Source organism: Chenopodium quinoa, unplaced genomic scaffold (genome assembly GCF_001683475.1).
Source record: "Chenopodium quinoa cultivar QQ74 unplaced genomic scaffold, ASM168347v1, whole genome shotgun sequence".
Classification (NCBI taxonomy): Eukaryota; Viridiplantae; Streptophyta; class Magnoliopsida; order Caryophyllales; family Amaranthaceae; genus Chenopodium; species Chenopodium quinoa.
The window spans coordinates 3,940,937-3,964,795 of record NW_018742205.1 but is presented as its reverse complement, the minus strand read 5'-3'; the positions used below and the strand labels follow the sequence as shown (position 1 = coordinate 3,964,795).

Below are 23,859 nucleotides of genomic sequence, written 5' to 3'. Positions count from 1 at the left end.
TTTTTCAAAAAGGATGTTAGGTTTAAATCATTGGGACTAGATGTGATCTAAGATTTAGCTTGGAAAATTATCAGCTCCATAAAATTTAGGAAGCTCTTATATGTTTGTTGGGTATTGGATAGGATATTGTATTGTGCAAAACGCGCAAATACAGATTTTGTTGAAGGCATATTATGCATTTGTGTTTGTATTATGCATGCACTACTAAGTTTTGAAGACCTTTTGTTCTTCCACTCAACCATTTACAAATATTTCTATTCATACTCTGGATATATATTTCATACTCCGTACATGACATCCATATCGTGTATTTCTGTAGGTTGAACATTAATCGCTAACTTATCAGAATGGGACCTTTATTAGACCCCTGAGTTTACGAAACACTAACGAGGAATCTGTAAGGATCCAAGTAGTATGTGACAACACCTACAGGGGTCCATGCAGCCAATCAACTAAATAGCACACCCCTAATCACACATTATCAGGGTGACATAGTCGCAGTACATTATCAACAAACACCTAGAGACCAGGGAATGGATCAATGAGATTCAAAGAGTGCACACTCTGAGATATAGGATGATCATCAAAACTGAGATGTGTGCTACCACGGTGAAAACACACCTCCGCAGTTAACAACATCCTTTTGGTAAAGAATGAGAAGTTTGTATCCTGATAAATTATGTGGTACTAACAGCTGATCACCTGAACTACAGAGAGGTAGGGCCTAGCTTCCATTTCTATATTATTCTTCATCCTTGAAGATAGGACATGTTGTTTTGCTGTTCGGCTCTTCCACCTTAAATCTGATCGAGGTTGGCTGAACTGCTGAACATCAAACTTGGGTAAATGATCTGTGAGTGGATTTAGTTTTAAAAAAACAAAAGAAAAAGAAAAAACCTATAATCACTCTGACATCAACAGAAAGGCATCGTGCCTCTTTCGATCACTAAACAGTCTGGGTCCTTAAACTTGCAAAAGTTTTGCCAATCGAAGAACAACATTGTCTTCATAATTTACGCAGATGACTATGAAAGGCAGGCAGGCAAGCTTTATAACTTGCAAAAGTTTTGCCAATCGAAGAACGTAACAGTCTTATGAATTGAATTAAAAAACAATTAAAAGTAGCGGAGGATGAGAAGAATCAAGAGTCAGACCCCTACTTACCATATCATTGGAACAAACACGGGACATTACAGGACTAACAAGATCATCAGATGTACCAGGTTGGAACAGGGCTTCAAATTGAGCTTTTAGTAGAGCATTCATAACTCAGGAGGAGTAGAGCAACATAAAAACATCTTCATCACAAGATATCAAGATATTCCACATTAGGAACATCGAGTAGAGTAGTATCTTACTCCTTTGATTTTCATCCAAAAACTACTCTGAGGGGGTCAAGAATTAGGTGTTAAAGGATTGGACAACAATATCAACTTAAGGTCTGTTCTGATTTACTGAACTGAAATGAAATTAAGCTGAACAGAACAGATCCCTAGTCAGACTCACGGTCATCAGCTGAGTTAACGTGTATAGCCAGATGAAACCCTTGGAGTCTAGCATACGCAAAAATGAAAGAATTAGATTTTACAAAGATCCATGTTCGGTGTTGGACAACCAAAGATAGTCGAGGGCGCCTTATAAGGTTCTTTGGAATAGCAGAAATGTCAAGTTCCTTGATTCGGCGGATTAAGGTAAAACACATCCCGTTATTAAGATGCATAGGTTACAACTCAGCATACCAATGCCCTGATATGCACAAAAAACATAATTGCAAAAATAACATAATTGGGACTTAACATACACAACTAGCACAAGTGAAAGTCTAAAAATGTTTCAATTCACTCATAAGAATTATTCTTGCAGGATCCAGTATCAGTCAAAAAAATAAAAAAAAAATAAAAAAAAAAAAAAAAAAAAAAAAAAAAGCAAAAACCTCTTGAAAATACGGGAATGAGTTACCAAAGTTGAGGCTTACAGACATGAAAAACAGCTTCGCTAGCCATCACTTTGACCAAACACTAATAGCAACATTTTTTGTGAAATAGGATCAAAACATCAAAGTATGTCAGCTAATGATACATTGGAACTGCTAATCCATCTTCTTCATAAACATTACCATTAATATCTTTTCCTGTTTTGAGAATCTCGTTGATATAACACAGTTGATTTTAGCTCCCTTTCAGATGCCTAGCAGGCGTAGCAGCTACCAGCCTACCACAATATGATTTGAAGGCCAAAACCCTTCCATTTAACAACCAAACTAATCTACTACGTAATTATAATAAGCAAGATATTGAGAATACTCTTGATATAATGGGTCACTAATTATGAAGCTTAGTAAACATGTAATGGTAAACAAGATTTGGAAGTTTTGATCAGGAACGACTGAAGTACAAAATAAAAAGATAAATCAGTTAAATCAAGTCAATATGCTAAAGAACCAATGACAACAGAGTGTAGCAACACACTATCATATGATCCAATAACTGTAAAGTTATGTATTCAACCACCATCAAAATTTCATCTCTTAAACAAAACTCCATAATAATGCTTAATGCAATCTCAAACTACAAGAAGTTCGACTTCAAAAATGAAAAGCAAAGGCTTCAACAGCAACTAGACTAACAAAGCCATAGTAATAAAGACCATATGACCAGTGTTGGAACACGATAATTCACAGCCTCCTTCCCCTTCTTCCTCCCTTTCTGCGGGTACTGTCTGTTGGGATGGGAGTCACATCCTCTGTAATGCAGATACAAGTGCATCAGTACAAGGGTCGTAAAATTATATGGAGGTTCTAAGCACACTCAAACAAAAGAGAATCGCAAGCAAAAACCAATGTTTAAGGGCTAAAGATCTCACAAATAAGCTAGAAATTCAATAATTTAGGCTGCAAGATTATAGAAAATACAATCGTAATTACTACTTCAGGAAATTAAAGAGCGATTACGCTCAATCATTCCATAATTCCATAAAAATTTATTTATCTAGATTAAAATTGAGTACATTACGATTTAAGAGTAAAAGGCAGCACAATAGATGTGTTGTATTATTAATTAAAAACAATAAACATCAGGTGTAAGAACCATACCAATACGGCCAATTTTCATGCCTGAACGGGCAAGAGCTCTGAGTGCAGACTGAGCACCAGGTCCAGGAGTCTTGGTCTTGTTTCCTCCAGTAGCACGGAGCTTAATGTGGAGAGCAGTGATGCCAAGTTCCTGTAATTCAGAGCACAAAACCAAAATATCAACAAGCATTCAAATGGGGAGTAAATTATCCTGTCTAGTCATTAAAATTAAAATGAATAATACCTTGCATCGTTGTGAAACATCTTGGGCTGCAAGCATAGCGGCATAAGGAGAAGATTCATCTCTGTCAGCCTTGACCTTCATTCCACCTGAACAATCCAGAGCACACAATCAATTTAAAGCAAAACCACCAGACAACATTAAAAAAGAATGGCAATTAAAGGACGCAAACAAACTCTGTACTTGACATGAATAATTTTACTTGCAACTCTATGTCCAAGAGCGATTATCTTACGCGCGGTAAGGGCGTAATGCTAGTCTAAGGGTTAAACAATACTTGTTTAAATACCAGGATAGTCTAAGATAAATTTACAAAACCATGTTCTGTTGTTGCAAGAAATTGAGTACTATTTGTCAATTATAAGGACACAAATCATGCAACGACAACTACAATCAGATGATGTTACAAATAAAAGATTACAAGGAGATTACATTTACCCTAAACTAAGCTTATCAGAATTTTATATCAAAACATGTAGCAATAACCTCAAATTTCAGTACTTCTCAAATTGCCACATAAAAGATTAAACTTCGTTTTCACAATATACTCTGCACAAGTTAAAAAAGGGATTCTTTAGACAGGTACATTAGTACTATCTTAAAATCAGGTTCTCAAAAATCAAAACATGATGCATTTCATACATATAAACAGTTGATCATACTTCAATAAACAGGAAGAACAAAGCAACCACATCAAATTACTCGATCAAAATCGTAAACACTAATCATTCAAATGCAAAATTAAGAACCAAAAAGTCACAACCCTTAAACATTGACTGACAAAACCCTGAAAAATCAAATATTTAACCTGTAATACGAACAAGGGTTTCTCTGCCAGACAAATCAGTGACATGCTGCAATTCCAACAAAAATCAAAATCAATAAATAACACAATCCAAAAAACAATCAAATTATACCAAAAAAAACCAGTTAATTTACAAACTTACAATGAAGGTATCATTGAAAGAGGCGAAAATGTGAGCAACACCAAAAACGTGCTCTCCCTCTCTAACAGCAGGGCCAAGAGTGACGGTCTCAACCTTAGGCTCTTTAGTCTTTCTCTTCGACTAAAATCACCACCATTATCATCGCAAAAGCAAAAATCAAAATAAAAAAAAATCAGATCTTCGAATTCCGAAAAACAACAAGAACATAAATTTGCAGAAATTGAGGAGAGAGGAGGAAGAAGGAGAAGCTTACCATGGTTGCAGAAGACGGAAGAGAGAGAAAGGGAGCAAATTAGGGTTTTTGCGGAAATGAGGTGAAGTTGTGAGAGAGAAGAAGACTGAAGTAGAGGAGGAGGTCGATGGCAAATCTTAAATAGCTAGGGTTTTGTGTTTATTGGGTTCATTTTTATTGCCCTCTTTTAATTAATTGGGCTTCATTTCGTTTTGGGCTTGCTTTTTTTCTTCTTTTTTATGGCCTGCGCACTTCGTTTCTTAAGTCGTGTGGTCCGGATCGGGTCCATATAGTCTCCAAGTCGGGTCAAATTGCATATGGGTTGTCAATTCAGGTGTTTGAGTCGGGTTCGGTGAAGTCAAGTTGAGTCGAGTCGGGTCTATTTTAAACTTGAGTCACATTAAATTATTGTGTTCATGCGAGTCAAAATCTATATCAAGTATTTGTCGAGTCGGTTTCGGATTTGGTTGGTCGGGTCAGATCAGGTTTTGACACCTCTACAATATGGGTTGAATTGGGTTTGACCGGTTCAGTCGTATTGGGTCGAATTTGATTTTGGACACGTCAAATCGATTGGTTTTTAAGGCACGAATTATTCATTTTCCTAGTACGGGTATTATTGAGTCAAGTTTGGGGATGGGTTTGTACAGACTAGGTTTGAACCGCCATACTTTGAATTTATTTTACTTAAAAATTGTTAGTTAAATTGTCTTGTAATATTTCAATCTTTATACCAAAGGACTGTTTTATTAAGGTTTGTTAGATTAAATTTGTTTTTAGTTTTGTTGGAATGAGTTGTCAATTCTTGTTATTATTATGTTATTGTTATTGAGGTTCATGGAGGTTGATCAAGAAATTCATGTTAGTTGATGATTTTTGAAAATCAATAATGAAGGTTGAGATTATGCTACATTGCTACTATCCTTGTTTACCTTATTACATTATAAAGGTTTTGTGAAAGTTATAAGTAGTGAATTTATTTTAGACTGTCTAATTTTTTTTTACTATATCAATAATTACATAATATTCATTTGTGGTAATCCTTGTTTAAAAGGAGTTGCATGGTGTAAGCAAACGAGTTTTATTTGTTTAAGTTTATGAGTTTATAAAAATATATAAGTTTTTTTAACAATATATAAATTATAAGTTGATAGTACAGTACACAAAGTTATTCCTTAGTAAACATGGGTTTTTGCTTGTGATTCTCTTTTTAAAATGTGTCGTTATTAACTAGATCGTTATGAGTGTTGAATGAGACTATGTTTCGGATTTATCATTGAGTTTATGTTTGTGTCTTTGAATGAACTTTATTAAATTGAATTATTTTAAAATAATGAAAGTTTATTTACTTTTCAAAGTGAAAATGATTTTGTTCCAGTTATGTGTAAAGAGTTTAGGTATGGTATACAAAAATATGAGTAAAAAGGTTTGATTAATTTACGTGTGAACTATTGGAAATGTTCATTTTGATATAAGTAACAATTTGAGATATTGTGAACTAAGTTTTACAATTTGTTTTGTGAAGAAGCTATTAATTTAATTACCACACCTATGAACATCGTTGTGTATATATATGTGAATAGTCTTGCAAGCAGAAAATAAAAAGTGGGTTGATGGACCTCTAATTCAAAAGTCAAAAGGTAGTGATTACCAACCCCTCTCCTGTCGTGTTCTCTCCCTCAATTAATATGAAAATGTGAATTTAACTCTATTAGAAAAAGAAAAGTGATATTTTGCAAACTATTATGGGTCGTTTAGTTGAGGGTATTCATCAAATGGTAAGGGAATCAACTGTCATTATTCCTTTTGATGTTATTTGTTAGGCCTTTGTTCCCATTTCCTTCACCCTCCTCGTTACCCCAAAGTGTTCCAAGTTGATTCTCTACCCCTCTAGGTATTCTAATTCCCTTTCCTTATCAAACACCACACCACCATACCACCACCAATTCACTAGCCTCTTGCCTTACCCCCACCACCGAAAAAACGAGCCACCTCACCGACTCCCCTCCCCCCACCCCTACCGCCCCTCCCCTTCCCCTCAAATGCTCAACCAACATCCTCTCCCCCACCCCCCAAAAAAAAAAATCCCTCGAAACCCCTCCTTTACCCCCGAAACCCCCTCCTTCCCCCGAAAAACCTTATAAACTCCTTACTCCCCCGAAAAACCCTATAAACCCTTCCTCCACCCCCAAACCCCCCAACCGCTCCTCCCCTAATCCGAATCCTTATCGACTAATTGTTGATTCATTGTGTTTGATAATTTAAGTATATTTACCCATGAAATCCCTATAAAATTGTCAAATGAGTGTTCAAACTAGTGTAAGATATGATTTTTATTATTTGAGCAAAAGTTTGTTTGAAAATCAAAGACAATTAAAACAATATTTTTAGCCACTTAGAGTATCATTAATGGTAAGCTAATTGCCAAATTAGCTTGCCATACCATATAGTTTGTGTCCCAATAGTTAACTATTAGCTTGTTATAAGAAGACCCTCACTTTCTCAATTAGCTTTTTTAAATTTTATTTTATTAATATTATCAATCATCCATATTAAAAAAAATAAAAAAAATTATGAAGCAGTTTGGCCAAATCAATAATAATTTTTAGCTTTAATGGTCAAAATAGTAGCTAATAGGAACTTTAAACATGTTCCTAGCTACAACCGTTGGATTTGCTCTTTAAAAGTATTCGGTGTGATAGTTTGTACTCAATTTCCTAACCTTGTTATATGAACCTGTCCTAGTGGGACCATACTTTATTAATGGTTTTGTAGGTATAATATAATATATGAAAGCCCATTTTGGATCAACCTATGATTATGCCTATGGAGATTTGTTGAGTGGCAATTATTTGAATTAAGCTTCATTTCAAGAATTAATTGTTTGTGATATCTTAGGTTAATTCAAGAGTTTTGCAAAATGTACTTTTTATTATGAACTATATTATAAGATAAGTGTAGTTATTTGGTGTTAAGAGTTCTTAATTAACATGTTTAAATCGGGCTATTGTGATACATTAATTAATAATAACATAATACTAAAACAGACACCAGAAATGACACGTGTCATTTCTTGGTGTTGTTCTTTTCCCTTCACTTCCTAATAAAATATTCATTACTTTATATAATTGTGATTCACTTTCTTGAAAAAAATATTCACCACCTCATAATCTCATATAATTCAAATTGTATAAAATATTCACATATTTTCCATATCTTTTATTGTATAAAATATTATTCTATTATCTTTTACTTTTTTTTTTTTGTGTTCCACCTGGTTCACCAGGCTATTTGAGCTAATTCAGAAACAAGGTTCAATTCTAAGTATAAATTAAGATTCAAACTATTTTAGTTTCATTAAACAATATGAGGATTTTTTTTTGATAGATTTTGAATTAATATTATAATTCATTGTAAAATTTTGTAAAAATCGTGCGTGGCACGGGGCTAAATCTAGTTAAGAAGTAATTGTGAGTCACTAGCTCGCTGCTAAACATTGTGAATGTAACAATGGGTCAAGTCTTATTTAAGGTTCATAAGCATGTTTTCTTGACAGCATACACCTGCAATAGCAAAAAAGAGATAAATACATAGAATTCCTTCAAGTCTTTAGTAATAAAAGAAAAAAAAATACTTAATGATAAGATGCAATCCATCATTTTTCAACTTAATTAAGTACAAGTAACTTAATTCTTCTTTCAGATTAGAGAAATAATGTTAAAAAAACAAGCTTTATCATTTTACTAGCGATTTTCAATCGTTATATTTCTTTTACAAATTCTTATATGTGGTTGTGGCAAGTCATCATAGGGGTTATTAGTTCGGTGTTACATAAGTTATTTCATCAATGTTATAAGGAAAATGTATTACAAGTAAAATTTGAATAATTACGAATACAAAATTATTATTTCGTTTAATACTTTTTTTTCCATTAATGTACAAATAAGATCAAATCAACTCATTTCCATCAGCAAAAAAAAAAAAAAAAAAAAAAAAAAAAAAAAAAAAGAAAGATCAAATCAACTCATATGAGAATGGATGTTTATATTTTTTAGGCAATTAGAAATAAAAATTAGATCAACTAAAGGGCCGTTTGGTTCGCACAGGGGAATCGGAATGGAATGCAGAATGGAAATGCAGAATGGGAATGCAGGAGAAAGAATAGGAATTCCCCTAATCTGGGCAAGTTGTTTGGTTGTGCCCAGGAAACGGAATGAACTGTTCATTGATTCCCTTTACTGCTGTTTGGTTCAAACTAGGGAATCAAACCAAGAATTTTAAAATTTCTCTCTATTTTTTCATATAATAACCTGTTTTTATATAATAAGCACAAAAGTAAGAAAAAAAATTTATGTTCTTGTAATATGGAATAATAGACCTGTAAAATGAAAAAAAGTCACGAGTGCTATTTTTATATTTTCCATAATTACCTGTAACATATAAAATAAAATATAGTTTCCATATTTTCCTGTAATATTTCAAAATAGACCTGTTTCATATCATGTTTTTTTTAAAATAATACCAAAATATTGTTCAGAGACCACGGCATTTTTAATCATACCAAAATATTGTTCCGAAACAACAACAAAAGTTTTAAACATACCAAAGTTCATAACACCTAATTTAACACAAACGAGGTAACCACGACAAAAGTTTTAAGCATCATCGTTTTCCCTAATAAGACTCTTAACATAACTACTTTTCAAAGCGTCTGGACACTTTGAAAATATCATAAGCTTGTGTGGTTTCGAAGCTAGATGTTCGGCAACTTCAAACACTTGTTTAGGAGTGACACCCTCTAAATTGAGAGAGAGTAGTTCTTCTAGCACTTGTTCACTCTGCTGCACTAATTTTTTCTCTCTTTCATATGTATCTTTTTCACGTTCATTAGTTCTCGCCATTACATTAGCCATAGTGGAAAGATGAACATTCATATCTTTCATGAATGTTTGTAAGCTAGCCAACTCGTTCGAACTACCAGCACCATCACTTTTTCTCCTTTTTTTTGCAGTTTTTTCAGTCTTGATTTTTTTTGAGGGAGGAGAATTAACAGTGCCAGAATCACGGGGTCCCTCATCATCACTTGAATCAAGTATAACCTGCGAAGGGGCAACTTTTTCCAAATGGTTAATTGCTTCAACATAACCTTCAGATGGTTTACCAGTAGCATAGTCTTTGTCATATATATTCTGCAGTTCTTGAAAGTGCGGAAAGGAAACTCCATATAAATTTTTGCAACTTGGATGACTCTGCCAAAGACAAAACAACTCATAATAATCAAATATAACATCATCAAGTATCTCAAACATTATTAAAATGACTTTAAATAAGATGGCATACCTTACAGTACTCGTCATAAACAGCTCTTTCAATAGAAACCATTTTTCTTTCATCATCCCAAACAAATCCGCTCGTGTTTAACATTTGAGAAATAGCTCTAAACTTGGCTACAAGTGTCTTCAGTCGAGAATCTATGTGTGGTGAAGCCTTCAAACCACATCCAGGTACAACGTTACCGATAACCTCCTCCAATCGAACCATGTAACCACTTCTAAACCCATTGTCACACCTCCAGTGAGGGTCAACAGCTAGGTCTGATAATGCTGATACAAGAACCCTATCTTCTTTAGCAGTCCAAAACCGCTTGTTTCTCCCCCTTCCACCTCCACTAGCATTAGCACTACTTTCATCCATCCTTCTATAACATTTGATCCATAATAACATGCAAAGATAACATTTCATGTATAAAAATGAAATTAACCAAGAAAATAATCAATACAAAGTATCTAAAAGAAAGTAATATCGAGTACAAATTAGGGGTGAGCAAAGACCCAGGGTACCCGGTACCGGACCCGGAACCGGTTAGGATCCGCCGGGTCCGGACCCGGAACTGGTCCCACCGGTTCCGGGACCGGGTCCAAAATGTCGGACCCGGTTGTAACCGGTTCCGGGACCGGGTCCTAAAATTTCGGACCCGGTACCCACTGGGTACCCGGTTTAAACCAATTCCAGTTCCGGGTACCCGGTCCCGGATCCAGACAATCCGGGTACCCGGAACCGGTACTGATTTAGTTATAAAAAATTATTTTTTTTTTAAAAAACCCAACAATCCACAGTCCAATACAACATTAGGCCCATTTCATCCAATTCATTTCTGCTAGGGTTTCTGTCAGCCACTAAGCCTCCTCATTTCATTGAATTCATTTTTGCTAGGGTTTTGTTCTTCTCTGTTCATTCTCAATCTTCTCTGTTCTCCTCTGAAAATCTCATCTTGTCTTCTTTCGTTCTCATCAATTCACTGATTCTCGGTCTTCTTTCGTAAGTATTTTTCTCTTGGTACTCAAAATCTCATCCTCTCTTTCGTTCTCATCAAGCCACCGAACGACTGTCTCTTTCGTAAGTATTTTTCTCACTTTGTTTGCTTTTTGTTTCATCTTGCATATGTAGATCTCTGGTACTGTTTATTGCTGCTTGCATTTTCTTTGGAGATAGTTAGAGTGTTTATGTTAATTTTAATTTTTATTTTCTTCAATTTCTGAGGGTGTTACGAGTGTTTAATATGCTGAAATCAATGAATTGGTACAAATTGACTGCACTTATAGTCTTTTTCTGCAATTTCTGGGTGTTTGAATAGATTCTTATTGAGTATTAATTGGTGGGTACCATTTTTAGTTGCTGTACATGTTTAGTTCAGTCATTGCTTTTATAGAAGTTGTTGTTTGGCTGTTAACATTGTGGTGTTGATCTCAGTACATGAGGTGGGTACACTGGGGTTTCGTTTTAATGATGTTATGTTTGCTGCTTGCATTCTCCCTGATAGAGTTAAAAACATTGGAAGAAACAGAGTCAATAACTCAATGTTCTATCTTTTGGCTTTTACCACTTGCGATGGATTAGTGGAAAAATTGCTTTAGAGGAGATATTTCCCAAAGTTCAAAAATTTTTTGTTGAATTTTTTTCCTGACTGAATGATTAAATAAAAAAATCATACTACACTACACTACAATCCCATCTTCTGATCACATTCACCTTGCATCTTTGCAATAGTGTTTTTTTTTTTTTTTTTTTTAATCTAGTTATCATGATATTGGTTTACCTTGTTTTTTCAGATTTTCAGATCTATTTCTTGTTTTATTGAGCTGGTCTTTTCTGAAATTTGTAGTTGTGGAGAAAGATGTAGATGGTGATGCATGTGCAGGAACTACAGTTGGATTTCTATGTAGAATTCTGCTTGTTTAAAAGGTTTTTATAGAGGAGAAAGTGTTTCAACAACTAAAGGAACCTTCTTTTCATAAGATTAATTACCATTTTTTCTTCAAGTCATCTAAAATTTTGGAATTCAGTAAACAAATGAAATATTGGGCCTTTTTTGTTATTACCAGCCCACTTACTCACAACCCATTCATCTTATAAGGAGTACTTATTATTAAAACCCTAAAACTACTCTTCACCGCCCACCAAATGCACTATCTTCACAAATTTCACCAGCCAATATCACCTTATAATTCATCAACCACCCTTTTCCATATTCTTAGATCTATATCAAATTCTTATTTTTTTTTATTTTTTGTTTTTTTTTTTGACGAAAAACATATTATGAACCTGTTCTCTCTTACAAATTCTCATTCATGGCATATGAAGAAGTCGGAACCACCACCACATCAACGAAGAACACGTCAATGTTAAGAGAATGAGAGAAGAGGTGATAGTTAAGGGCGGTGACCCGAAGAAGAAGCTCGATTATATATTAAATTATAATTTATATAGATTATTTGACTCATACTAATTTGGTAGTGTATAATTCATGTATTGGTTAGATTTTAGATCTTAATTTGTTCATCTCAATATTCTGGAAATTTTCTATGGTTTCAAGTTTTTTAATGGCTGGTCAACTATAACACCGGGTACCCGGTTCTAGAACCGGTACCCACCGTTTCCGGTTCCGGGTCTAAAATTTTGGGACCCGGTTGATACCGGTTCCGGGACCAGTTGCAAAATCTTAGACCCGGTACTAACCGGTTCCGGGACTGGGTCCTTAGTTTTTGACCGGGTACCCGGTTTTGCTCACCCCTAGTACAAATACAACATCCATAACTTAATATTTAAAAATCAGTACATTGAAATAAACATACAAGTCTCAAGTTCAAATATAACAAACAAACTTTAACAAAAATAAAAAGTATCACAAAGTAAGTCTGCGGTTTCTAGCCCTCCAATCATTGAACATAGTTTGGGCCATTGTATTTCGAAAATTAGTCCAGGCATTAGTTACATCAGTGGAGGTTATATACTCAATATCATCATCATCACTGTCATCACCATCATCACCATCACTGTCACTACTTTCCTCATACAAGTCATCATCATCATCAAATTATGAAAGCATGTATCTTGTTACCAAGTTATGTAGTAAGGCACATACAACCACAATGCGACCATGTGTTTGTAAACTAAACCAAAAAGGACTTATAAGAATTCCCCATCTTCCCTTGAGTAACCCAAAGCATCTCTCAATCACAATTCTAGCTTTTGCATGCCTTAAGTTGAAGTATTCTTCGGCGGTTAATGGTTGTCTGGCCCCCCTATTCCACTCTTTAAGATGATAAAGGTGACCTCTATATATTGCAAGAAATCCCTCTCCATTAGTATATCCTCCATCACATAAATAATAACAACCTTGACAAATAAAACAAAAAACAATTCAATTCTACTCTCTTTTTAAGTCAATCTAACATAAAGTACACTACGTTAATCAAATTACCTTTTGGAACTTTCAAACCATTAGGCCTAGAAATAGAATCTCGAAGAATAGGACCATCATGTGCCGATCCCTCCCAACCAGGTAAGACATATGTAAATTCCATTTCAGGTGAGCATACTCCTAACACATTCATAGCAAGAGTTCCTTTTCTAGTACGATATTTGGATCGATCTTCACAAGGAACATTAACTAGAATCATTGTACCATCAAGAGCACCTAAGCAATTCTACAAAACAAACAATGTCACTTTAAATTATCTAATAATTTCTAACTTTTTGTTTGTTTATCAAATTATAGTGTTGGTTTTATTTTATTTTACCTTGAAATATTTCCACCTTTCATCGTCGCAGCCCTCTTGTATTGGAGTTGGTTTCTTAAGAAGAACAACATGTAACTTCAAGATTGCTAACAAACAAGCATGAAATTGCCTACTAATAGTTTCACTACCTCTATAAAAATGTGCACCCATCATTCTATTTTTCTTATGGTGAGCTAATGTGTATAAGAACCCCACAACAATCTCTTCCAAACATGTGTTTCTTGTTTCATGTAATCCACCAATATCTCTAACCATCTCTAAAAGTACACCGAATGTGTATCGATTTATACGAAGATAGTTCCTACACAACGTGTAACTTTCTCTAATCATTCTATTCAAGTTGTGTAATCTCATTTTCTTCTTGTGTATCTAACTTAAGGTGTTGAGAATTGTATATTGTTTTTCTTAACGAGTACACCAACAAATGTAACAACACAACATAATTAATCATAGTAATTATAAAACGAAGGTGGTCCCAATTTCTCTTCCTTTTCAAAGAAGAACCAATACGAGCCATTTTCTGTACAAAAGAACATCAACAACACCATATCATTGAAAAGTTTACATATTTATACAAAAGACATATAGAAGTCTCAACTTAACAAATAATAGAACATGGGAAAGCCAGCAATGATTATAGATAAAACCAACTTAAGGATATGCAAGTACCTGAAATACAATCATGTCTCTATAGTGACACGGGGAAGAGCTAAACCAAGGACATGCATTATTTGCTACTCTATACTGTCACATGAAAATAATAAATCCCTAAACTAATATATCAGCAAATTCAAAAAGTTGTTACTCCTATGGATTCGTATTATTTGAATTTACATCATGCATAAGTTGCTAACCTTGAAAAATGAGATCATAAAACAGGCAGCAAAATCAGAGAGACTATTATTGATAGATGAATAAGTGTTATGATGGTGATTCAGCTTGAAGCCAATATAACATGTCAGTAAGAAAAGAAAAAAAAAAGTCCTTGGAGGTCTGTGGTAGCTGGCTTGGTTTTGTTACTCCAGTCATTGGAGGACTGCAGTGTGTGTGTGCATAGCACTCAAGGGTAATGCACTAGCCCCTGCCCCTAGTAGAGTGTTAAGCCTCATAAGCCTAATGTTATCAACCTAATGCTCTATGGCCCAGAAAGAAGGTTCCTGATGAGACTTCAAATGCTAAATCGTGAAGTCCATATAATTAAACATACAATTTGAGGCACAACCAATTCAGTAGAGTAGAATTTTTTTTTTTTTAAAAAGTAACAAATTCATGAACCCTAAGAATAAGACTTCTATAAAAAAATTCAACAAAAACTTTCGAATTTAACAAAATAAATCCCAAAAAACATATGAGTTCGTGAAGTATAAGTAAAAGAAATACGAATTCATGATCTACAAGTAGAACAAATTCGAATTCAATTAAAAAAATGCAATATCAAGAACACGAAAGAGAGGAAGGAGATGCGTGGGACATCAGACATACCTACTCGGCGTCGACGTTGGAGTGGCCGGAGAAACGACGGCAGAGGCGACGACTACCTCAGGTTCAAGCTTCAACTTAGGATTTGAGAGAGAAGGGAGATGCGTGGGTCAAAGCTGGGCGTGGGCCGGGCTGGCACGCGGGCTGCCCGACACGACACACTAGATGGCCCGGCCCGGCCCGACACGAGCACAGCAGCGGCACGACACGACACGTGGAACGGTCGGTGGGCCGAGGGCCGTGCCGTGAACAAGGAAATTGAAATTTGGCACGAGCACGGCGGGCGGCACGAACACCGGCCCATCGGCACGGCCCGCCAGGCACGATACTTTTATAATAAAATTAATATTTTTTTTAACAAAATAATAAAGCAAATATTAAAAAAAATAAAATAAAAAATAAATGGGCGGCACGGGGGGTCGGCACGTGGGCCGACTTGTGGAAATGGCCGGCACGACACGACACGACTGTGCCAGCATGACGGCACGATGCCCAGCTTTACGTGGGTGTTTGGGAGATGAGAGGGAATGAGGAGGAAAGAGAATGAAAAAGGTAGGGGTGGGGGGTGGGGAATGAGTTTAGAATATTTTTGGGTAAACCCAAAAATTAAAAATGGAGAATAAGAATGACAAAAAATGCAAAACAAACACTCACAAACGTAATCATTCCCATTCCCTTTCCCTTTCCCTTTCCCCATTACAGCGAACCAAACGGCCCCTAAGAAAAATTAATGTGGAGTAATGCTAGTTGTAATTTACGGAGGATCGTTGTTTTACCGTCCCTTTGCTACGAGTAGTAAAGTAAATATTCCAAAACCCTAATCAACGCCGAACTATAAATAGAAGCTATGAAACCTCAATTTTTCATGCCGTCGTCTGAAACAAAGCTTGAAAGATGCAGATCTTCGTGAAAACCCTAACTGGTAAGACCATCACCCTTGAGGTCGAAAGCAGTGATACCATCGACAATGTCAAGGCCAAGATCCAAGACAAAGAAGGTCCCTTTTCATTTCCCTTCATCTTAGTTTCTTCAAATTCATACCTTTTGAATTTCAGATAATTTTTTGTTTTATTTTTTGTTTATCAATTCTAATTTTTGTTGGGGTTTTCGAAATTTGCAGGAATCCCTCCAGACCAGCAACGTTTGATCTTCGCTGGTAAGCAGCTTGAAGATGGCCGCACTCTTGCTGACTACAACATCCAGAAAGGTACAACATTTGATGGTTTTTGGACGTTTTTTAGTTGATTTATTTTGTGGGTTTGCTTAATTTGTTGATTAATTTTCTGGGTTTGTCAAATTTGTTGATTAATTTTCTGGGTTTATTTATTTGTTGATATATTTTCTGGGTTTGTTAACAGAGTCAACACTTCACTTGGTTTTGAGGTTGAGGGGAGGAATTATCGAGCCTTCATTGATGGCTTTGGCCCGTAAATTCAACCAGGACAAGATGATTTGCCGCAAGTATGTTTTCTCACTCTTTTATTTTTGCTGTTTTCCCTCGTAATTAAGGATGAAATTATTGTGGTAATGCTAGATTAAGTGAGATTAATTTGCATTGTATTGGGACATTAACTTAACCTTGTCGGCAATTACACCGTGCTAATGAGGATATACAAGGTCCCCAAATTAATATTCCATTCTTCAACTTTATCAGCTGACTTTACTTTTCTCTTGCCAGTTGATTTTCATGGTTGGTACATTTTATGTATTATTGTTGGTTTCATTGTAAATTGAAGTGCTGTTTGAGTATTTGAGCATTGGTTCTGTGTGCTTGGTTGTGGGCTCTGCTTGTGCTTTAGTGTTCGGCCTGTTTGCAAACTGAAAAAGGATTTACCTTTGAGTTCACTTTGCGATATTAGGGGGAAAACTAGTTTAATGGGGTTTATGATGTTTCATTGAATGGTTGTTGTATCATGTGCTCTTTTGAGTATGCAGAGTGTGGAAGTATGTGTTGATGTGTGTGTGTGAGGGGGGAGTATCTGCTGGTGTTTTTTACTACCTTTTGCTATGAAGGTGAAGTTTTTTTCTTTGAGCTTTTGTTAGTTGCTTGATTTGGTCTTGTTGCCTTTGGTGTTATGCCCCATTTGTGCAGTAGGATTAGGTGATTGGGTTAATATAATTTTATGGTTATCTTTCTTGGGGTTTAGAGTAGGTAGAATGTATAGCAGTTGCTATGTTGAGTATGACTAGAATGTTTATACATTTTTTGCACTATGCTTAATGAAAACGCCTCAACATTGAGTGTGGAAAGGGAGAAAATAAGTGAATGGGGTGGGCGGGCATGTAACTCATTGATAGGTATGTAAATGTTACGAGTAGAATGGTTTTGTTGGATCCTGAACCTTGAACTTTATGAGATGGGAATTGGGATATATCAGGCTGATTTTCACGAGTCTGAAGAACGATAACAAACTGGGCTGTTTCATCACTCAAAGCCTTACAAACTTACAGTGCATCTCTTCTTGCATCCTCTGTGTTTCCTTCACATCAACTTTGTTTCGAATTATTCCCTTGATGTAGATATCTTTTTTGGTCAAGTGAAGGGGGTTTATATGACAAACTTTGGCCAGTGATGTAAGGAATATATTTGCTACTCTTGATTGGATTCATCATGGATCCATATGATGATCATTTTCCACCAAGATCTCTGAGGCCACTCCCTGAATTTTTGTTGCTACCCTTTTGTATTTTTATTTTGAGACCAGTACCTGATGCATCATTCCATGTCTTGTAACAAGAGGTTCATCCCCCATGTACTGGATTATATTACATCAGCTTATTTCTGAATTATTACTTCATTTTCATGCTTTTATGTATATGGATTTGATATAACCAATTTTTCTCTGTCTCCAATTCTATATTTTGGTCTCATTGTCTGCTTGATTATAGACTTCTTTGTTTGACACTTTTCCAACTTCTTGTAGGTGCTATGCGCGTCTCCATCCCAGGGCTGTGAATTGCCGAAAGAAGAAGTGTGGGCACAGTAACCAGGTCTGTATAATTTTTCATTGTACTGTTAGATGGTTATTGTGTTGCTCCATTCTTATCTCATATAATAATAACATTAAAATTCTTTTATAAAAACAATAATGAAAAGCTTGTACAATTAAAAATGTAAACTAAAGGTTGCCTGTGTTGATGTACGAGCCCATTGTCCAATATATACTGAAAGCTTTGATATGGATCAGTTGCTTATTGTGCTTTTTATAATGTCGTAGCTGAGGCCAAAGAAGAAGATCAAGTAAGCTATTGCAGATTGCTGTATCATCATTCAAGTTGGCTGTCATGATAGTTTCAAAGTTTTGGCCGGGTGTATTCTAACCAAGGTTGCCCGTCAATTGTCTGTATTGTGTTTGTACCTTAAGTTAATGTTGTCTGTATTTTGTTCTTTGGAAACAATTACTCATGTTGGCCGTAGGATGATGCAGTTTTTGTTTGTGTGTCATGTTTTAGAATGGTTGAATCTGTTGTATTGATAGAACAGTCATGATATATGGAGTAACATTTTGGTCTATGATTTTGGAAATTTCTAGTAATTTTGATTTTTGACGTCGTTCCATCTCTCAATTTTACGTGAAATCTGGCTTATTACGTATATTGCTCTGAACTTAAAGTAATCATGCAACGAGAAGACCTAATAACATAAAATTTTAACTTTTTAAGGGCTCAAGATGGGTGTGTAACTTGGTTGAACGAGTGACAATTTTTTCTATTGTTTGCTGTTGCCTATTGAGGTAAATGATTTAGATAGTGTGCAAATTACTAAATCCTGAAACTTAATCGCTTGGGTTCGGTCTAGGTCTCTCCTACAAGTGTAGTAAAGAGAGAATCAGCTCCTCCTTTCTATCGTCTCTAGTTAGATTGTAATTGTAAACTAAAGTACATGCTCAATGTCGTCCCAAAGTTGTGATTTAATATGAGCTATGATACTTGATTAATTTAAACATGTCAATACTCAATACGAGTAGTTGCTTAGAGTGCTAACTGCTAAGTGTTTCACTAGCACATGTACATGACTTTTGGATTATTAGACAAACACTGCCTTCGGAAGTGCTCAATTCTCTGGTTAGAACTAGCAAAATTGATATAGGCCAACGAGTCAGAAATATTAACCTTGAAGAACAGCTTGAGCCTGAAAACTACAAACGTGTTATAGGTAATGTTGCAAGTAGGGTAGGAAGAAAGCACGATTTTTCTGAAATCGATCTCTTTAGCAGCCAAAGTCAAGTGAAGCACTTTAGGTTTCCGATTCACAGCAGAAGAAATCAACTCATTAACAAGAGACAAGTCTTTAAATCCTTTCCTTACTCGATAAACCAAATGAACTCCCTTAACCAACTTGCAGTGTTGTAATACATGACTAACAAACCCCTCAAATTTCTTTCGCCTTTCCTTATACTTAAGTAAGTCAAGAAAGGTCAACAAAGTCCAAAGATACCTCCATCTCGACAACAAAAGAAAGTTCTAACAGCTTGTCTAATAGGAATCTTAGAAAGAATTCCGCCCACCAGCACATTATCTGACAAGCTGCTAATCGTATCCTCTCCGCCGTTCTCACCCTTGCTCAGATACCGGATTTTTTTCTTCATTTTGAACAAACCTATGTCTTCATGAAGGCGTTAATGGAATCAGAAATTCGTTGGCTGAAATCGTAAACAAAAAACTCCTCAAACAAAAATAAATAGACAAGTATATACTTCCAATAATATTGCAAAAAAAGATGAAATTACGCATCCCAAAATACATTTTATATGTTAAATACGTAGTATCTATAATTGTATAAGAGTAAAATTATAAAAAGTTGATATTGTGAAAGTATCTTATGAGACGAATTTAACAAAATCCCACGTGATTATATTATATGGTCATACAAAGTGATAAATAGTGCAAAAGTCCAATTGTTGCAATATTATTAGAACGGAGGAAATATTATACGTATAATGCAAACTCATTCTGTTATGGTTTTCTCAAACTATTTATGTGTTTTTAATGATTCCCCCTTTTTATATCCTCTTTAACAAAATTTACTCAAATTGTAGTTTCATATATTCATCTTCTTTGGTTTCACTTTACAATGTCCTTATGATGATTTGTGCCAAAGACTCCAATTTTTTGTGGGATTTTTGTCCTTCTAGTTGGGGTTTTAGAGTAAAACCCAACATATAAACGCACTTGATAGCATGATCTGCACTTGAATTCCAATATTTTAAACATACATTTATTTGTTTATGACAATACACATAAGAATTGTAAGTATGAAATGATGGGTTTTCTAAACACAGATAAAACTACTAGTATTCAAATAGCAAGAAACAAAACTGCACATAAAAAATAGAAAAAAATCATGCAATATGTATAGAGAACAAAACCCAATTTTCCCCAAATTGAATGAAAGTTAGGGTTCTAACAGGGAACAAAATTGAGAAAGACTTACCACTTACAGTTACTGAAGACGTAACTAGCTAAGATTTAACTACGAAGTATATTTTTGTAAATTTGTAGCTATCGACTTATGCAGAGTGAAAATGTAAAAGTAAGCTAAATAAAGAGAGGGGGAGAACTATAGGCCATAGTTCCTATAGATTTGCAAATATATAGGATGGCAAAGTTGTTATTAAGTTGAACTTTATGAAAGGTTGGTGGGTCTTGAAAGTGCCAAGTGGGACCGAAGTGGAACGGAGCTGAGAGAAAAATAATGGGGCATGAAATCTGAAGCGGGAAACCAAAAATTACCTACTCCCTACAAAAGCAACTTTTTGCATAAGTTTAATAAAAAAATAAAGAAAAATAAATGATTGAGGAAGGCTTCAATGGCGATGAGTGTTTCGCCATGAACACCAAGTCACGATTCTTATAGCTAAATTAAACCCAAAATTGCACTTAATTTGTGAATGCGAACTACATTTTGACAATGCGAAATCGGTTAGCTGATATATTGAGAGTTGATTCAGCGGAAGCATTGCGGGAAGGTGGTGAAGAAGGCCATGGTTGCACAAGGGAGTTGCAGTTTGATAGTGAGAATGTAAGTGTTCGAAACCCCTATGTAGCTCGTTCTGTTGTGTATGAGGTATTTTTTCTAGTTAGCCGTTAGTAATGCATGAATTAGGGTAGTAAACAAAATTGAATTAGCTGAAAAGTTAGGGTTTTTTTTTAGTGTATTTCAATTATTGGCATCGTTTCAATTTATAGTGTTGTTGATAGTGATTGTGATAGTGCTTAAATTAGTTGGCATATTGTTTAAATGTAAGTCATTTTTTGAGCAATTGATGTTGGTATTGTTAGATTGTTGAATGTAACCTAATTAATTGAGGTGAGTGTGGTTAATTTGTGTTGTGTATATTGAAATTTGGAGTAGGTTGAAATTAATATTGAGGGTTGTCTTTAAATTTTGAAATTGATACTTGGAAAATGGTTGTTCATTGGTATGATGCCAATGATGGTTTCTGTAGGCATGAAAATGATGTTATGTATATTGTAGATATTGTACTTTGTTACTTGTGGTGGTGTTGTGTATATGATTGTTTTATGGCTGTGTCATTGTTATAGGGGGGTGTTGGTGGTGAGGATGATGAATGTGGTAATGAGGAGGGATTTGAGAGTGAGCATGGGTATGGAGAAGGAGACGAGGAGGAGAATGAACAGGGATCAGAAGATGATGGAGAGGAATGGGGGTCAGATAATGAGGGAGAGGAATGGGGGTCAGATTATGAGGAAGTAGAAATGGAGGAAGGAGTTCAAGATGCAGGGGTAGGGGCAGGAAGTTCTTCTTTCATAACACCAAAGAAGAACACTGTATTGGTTAACACTATATTTGGTGTGGAAGAGGAAGTACTAGCCCCTACTTTGGGTATGGTATTTGGTAGTTGGGATGAAGTAGATAGTTATTTTTGGAGGTATGCTAGGCAGAAGGGGTTTGGTATAGCGAGGGATGATGCTGGGTTTGCCAAGGTGAAGAGGGAATCGGGAGATGGAACGTATTGTAAGCAGAAAAGTAATGCTAAGTGGACTTGCGATTGCTACGGAAGACCTTCCAGGAAGCGTAAAGTGGATGTACTTATGGAAGGGTTGGTGCAAGATGAGGAAACAGTTGTGAAACGGAAGATGAAAAAGTGCGGGTGTAGGGTGGAGTTGTATGCTAGTGTTGATGAGGAAGGGAATTGGGTTGTTCGAAGGATACACTTGGAGCACAGTGGTCACATAGTTACACCAGGAAAGTCAAAGGATGTAACAATGTTTAGGAAGCATGAGTTGGAGGTGAAAAATGGACATTTGGTGAACCGGATGTGTAATGCAAATAAGTCTAGGGTGAAGGTATCGCAGAAGTACAGTTGTTTTGCGCGGGAAAAAAACGGAGTGGATGAGATGTCATTTACGTAGAAAGACTTGGAGAATGCAGTGGCTGAGAAACAAAGACTGAAGCTTGCTGAGGGTGATGCGAATGGCATGATAGAGTACTTCAACAAAATGAGTGCAGACAATTAAATTTTTTTCCATCTTTGTAGGTTTGGGATGGACGGTGCATTACAAGATGTTTGGGTAGATGCAAGGAGTAGAGCTACGTATGAGGAGTTTGGAGATGTGGTCTGTTTTGACAATACATACCTGACAAACAAATTTCACCTTCCCTTTGTTGTGTTTATCGGTGTGAATCATCGCGGGCAGAGTATACTATTTGGCTGTGCATTGATCTCTTGGGAGACGGCAGAGACCTACGAGTGGGTGTTGAGGACATGGATACATTGCATGGGAGGAAAAGATCCTATCTTGATCCTAACCGATCAAGATTCGACTATTAGAAAAGCCGTGCATATGACGATGAGTGACACTTGTCATAGGTGGTGCATATGGCACATCCTTCAGAAGTTTGGGGAGTACGTGGGTAAGCATGAGGAGTATGAAGCTGTGAAGGATGACTTAGAGAATATCATCTATGGTAGTTTAGATCCCGAAGAATTTGTAGATCGTTGGTTGGACGCAGTTGATTATTATTAACTACAAGAAAACAGTTGGCTAGAAGGTAAGGTTATTCAGCTTAATGTTTTGTTTTTTGTGTGTACCGTTTTGGTTAATGGTTGTTAAAGTTGATTTATCCTACACCTATTTATAGTCTATATTTTAGATTGTTTAATGTAATTTCATTTTGGGTGTGTAGTCCATGTCATGATCTGAATCTAGCACTGAAACAGGGATTGTGAGTTAGTGTGCAGGAAGGTGGAAGCAGTTCTAGTGTTGTGGTATTGACTGAAGTGGTTTTTTTATGTACCATTGTATGTACTGGTTGTATTTTCTAAAACATCCAGTGGTATGTTTTTGTACTACTGATTGTATCAGTTGCTTGAAGAAGGAATCTGTGTTATCTTTGTGTTACTGGTAGAGAGTATTCATTGTTCTCTGTAATTTGTATGAAAGGTACTGATTGTATCTTTTATATGATATAGACCTGTATGAGGAAAGGCACATGTGGATCCCAACCTATTTGAAACATTTATTCTGGCTGGGATGAAAACAACGCAACGTGCGAAAAGTTTCAATCATTTCTTCAAAGGATATGTTGACAAGAACACAACCTTGTCCGAGTTTGTGCTTCAGTACTGCGATGTTATGCAGATAAGGGTTGAGTCTGAAAGAGTAGCTGACTCAAACATGCTCCGGTATGTGAGGCAGTTGTTGACTGATTTCCCTACGGAGGAGGTATTCCAGAAGTGCTATACAGACGCGAAATTCAAAGAAGTTCGGCGGGGGTGCACCAAGATGTTGTATGTGCATTGTCTAGATCAAATAGAAATTGGAGAAAGTGTGATTGAGTTTAT

General features: G+C 35.7%; 4 protein-coding genes across 4 annotated transcripts; 1 reads left to right on the top strand and 3 right to left on the bottom strand.

Annotated features, from left to right (window-relative positions):
- Nucleotides 1-2,407: 2,407 nt before the first annotated feature.
- LOC110729717 (40S ribosomal protein S14-2) lies at nucleotides 2,408-4,664 on the bottom strand. The gene is made up of 6 exons (XM_021909500.1): nucleotides 4,512-4,664; nucleotides 4,259-4,378; nucleotides 4,120-4,165; nucleotides 3,315-3,400; nucleotides 3,092-3,221; nucleotides 2,408-2,742 (listed from the first exon to the last, which is right to left on the bottom strand). The coding sequence occupies exons 1-6, from the start codon at nucleotides 4,512-4,514 to the stop codon at nucleotides 2,675-2,677; spliced, it is 453 nt and encodes a 150-aa protein (XP_021765192.1). The 5' UTR covers nucleotides 4,515-4,664; the 3' UTR covers nucleotides 2,408-2,674.
- A 4,481-nt stretch (nucleotides 4,665-9,145) lies between these two features.
- Nucleotides 9,146-10,184, bottom strand: LOC110732193. Its single transcript, XM_021912117.1, has 2 exons — nucleotides 9,831-10,184; nucleotides 9,146-9,739 (listed from the first exon to the last, which is right to left on the bottom strand). The coding sequence occupies exons 1-2, from the start codon at nucleotides 10,182-10,184 to the stop codon at nucleotides 9,146-9,148; spliced, it is 948 nt and encodes a 315-aa protein (XP_021767809.1).
- Nucleotides 10,185-12,672: 2,488 nt separating this feature from the next.
- On the bottom strand, nucleotides 12,673-13,825 carry LOC110732184 (protein ANTAGONIST OF LIKE HETEROCHROMATIN PROTEIN 1-like). The gene is made up of 4 exons (XM_021912105.1): nucleotides 13,571-13,825; nucleotides 13,252-13,477; nucleotides 12,913-13,166; nucleotides 12,673-12,837 (listed from the first exon to the last, which is right to left on the bottom strand). The coding sequence occupies exons 1-4, from the start codon at nucleotides 13,823-13,825 to the stop codon at nucleotides 12,673-12,675; spliced, it is 900 nt and encodes a 299-aa protein (XP_021767797.1).
- Nucleotides 13,826-15,893: 2,068 nt separating this feature from the next.
- Nucleotides 15,894-18,575, top strand: LOC110729690 (ubiquitin-60S ribosomal protein L40). Its single transcript, XM_021909469.1, has 5 exons — nucleotides 15,894-16,046; nucleotides 16,170-16,256; nucleotides 16,408-16,510; nucleotides 17,974-18,040; nucleotides 18,268-18,575. The coding sequence occupies exons 1-5, from the start codon at nucleotides 15,944-15,946 to the stop codon at nucleotides 18,292-18,294; spliced, it is 387 nt and encodes a 128-aa protein (XP_021765161.1). The 5' UTR covers nucleotides 15,894-15,943; the 3' UTR covers nucleotides 18,295-18,575.
- The last annotated feature ends 5,284 nt before the right edge of the window (nucleotides 18,576-23,859 follow it).

What these genes read in the sequence shown, in the direction of transcription:
- LOC110729717 (XM_021909500.1), bottom strand. An exon ending in ATGTTTCACAACGATGCAAG is followed by an intron (nt 3,222 to 3,314) that starts GTATTATTCATT and finishes TCTGAATTACAG; the next exon opens with GAACTTGGCATCACTGCTCT. An exon ending in CATGAAAATTGGCCGTATTG is followed by an intron (nt 2,743 to 3,091) that starts GTATGGTTCTTA and finishes TCTGCATTACAG; the next exon opens with AGGATGTGACTCCCATCCCA.
- LOC110732193 (XM_021912117.1), bottom strand. Translation starts at nt 10,184, where the DNA reads ATGGATGAAAGTAGTGCTAATGCTAGTGGAGGTGGAAGGGGGAGAAAC. An exon ending in TTTATGACGAGTACTGTAAG is followed by an intron (nt 9,740 to 9,830) that starts GTATGCCATCTT and finishes TGTCTTTGGCAG; the next exon opens with AGTCATCCAAGTTGCAAAAA.
- LOC110732184 (XM_021912105.1), bottom strand. Translation starts at nt 13,825, where the DNA reads ATGGTTAGAGATATTGGTGGATTACATGAAACAAGAAACACATGTTTG. An exon ending in AAAGGTGGAAATATTTCAAG is followed by an intron (nt 13,478 to 13,570) that starts GTAAAATAAAAT and finishes TTTGTTTTGTAG; the next exon opens with AATTGCTTAGGTGCTCTTGA. An exon ending in TGGTTTGAAAGTTCCAAAAG is followed by an intron (nt 13,167 to 13,251) that starts GTAATTTGATTA and finishes TTATTTGTCAAG; the next exon opens with GTTGTTATTATTTATGTGAT.
- LOC110729690 (XM_021909469.1), top strand. Translation starts at nt 15,944, where the DNA reads ATGCAGATCTTCGTGAAAACCCTAACTGGTAAGACCATCACCCTTGAG. An exon ending in TGACTACAACATCCAGAAAG is followed by an intron (nt 16,257 to 16,407) that starts GTACAACATTTG and finishes GTTTGTTAACAG; the next exon opens with AGTCAACACTTCACTTGGTT. An exon ending in AGTGTGGGCACAGTAACCAG is followed by an intron (nt 18,041 to 18,267) that starts GTCTGTATAATT and finishes ATAATGTCGTAG; the next exon opens with CTGAGGCCAAAGAAGAAGAT.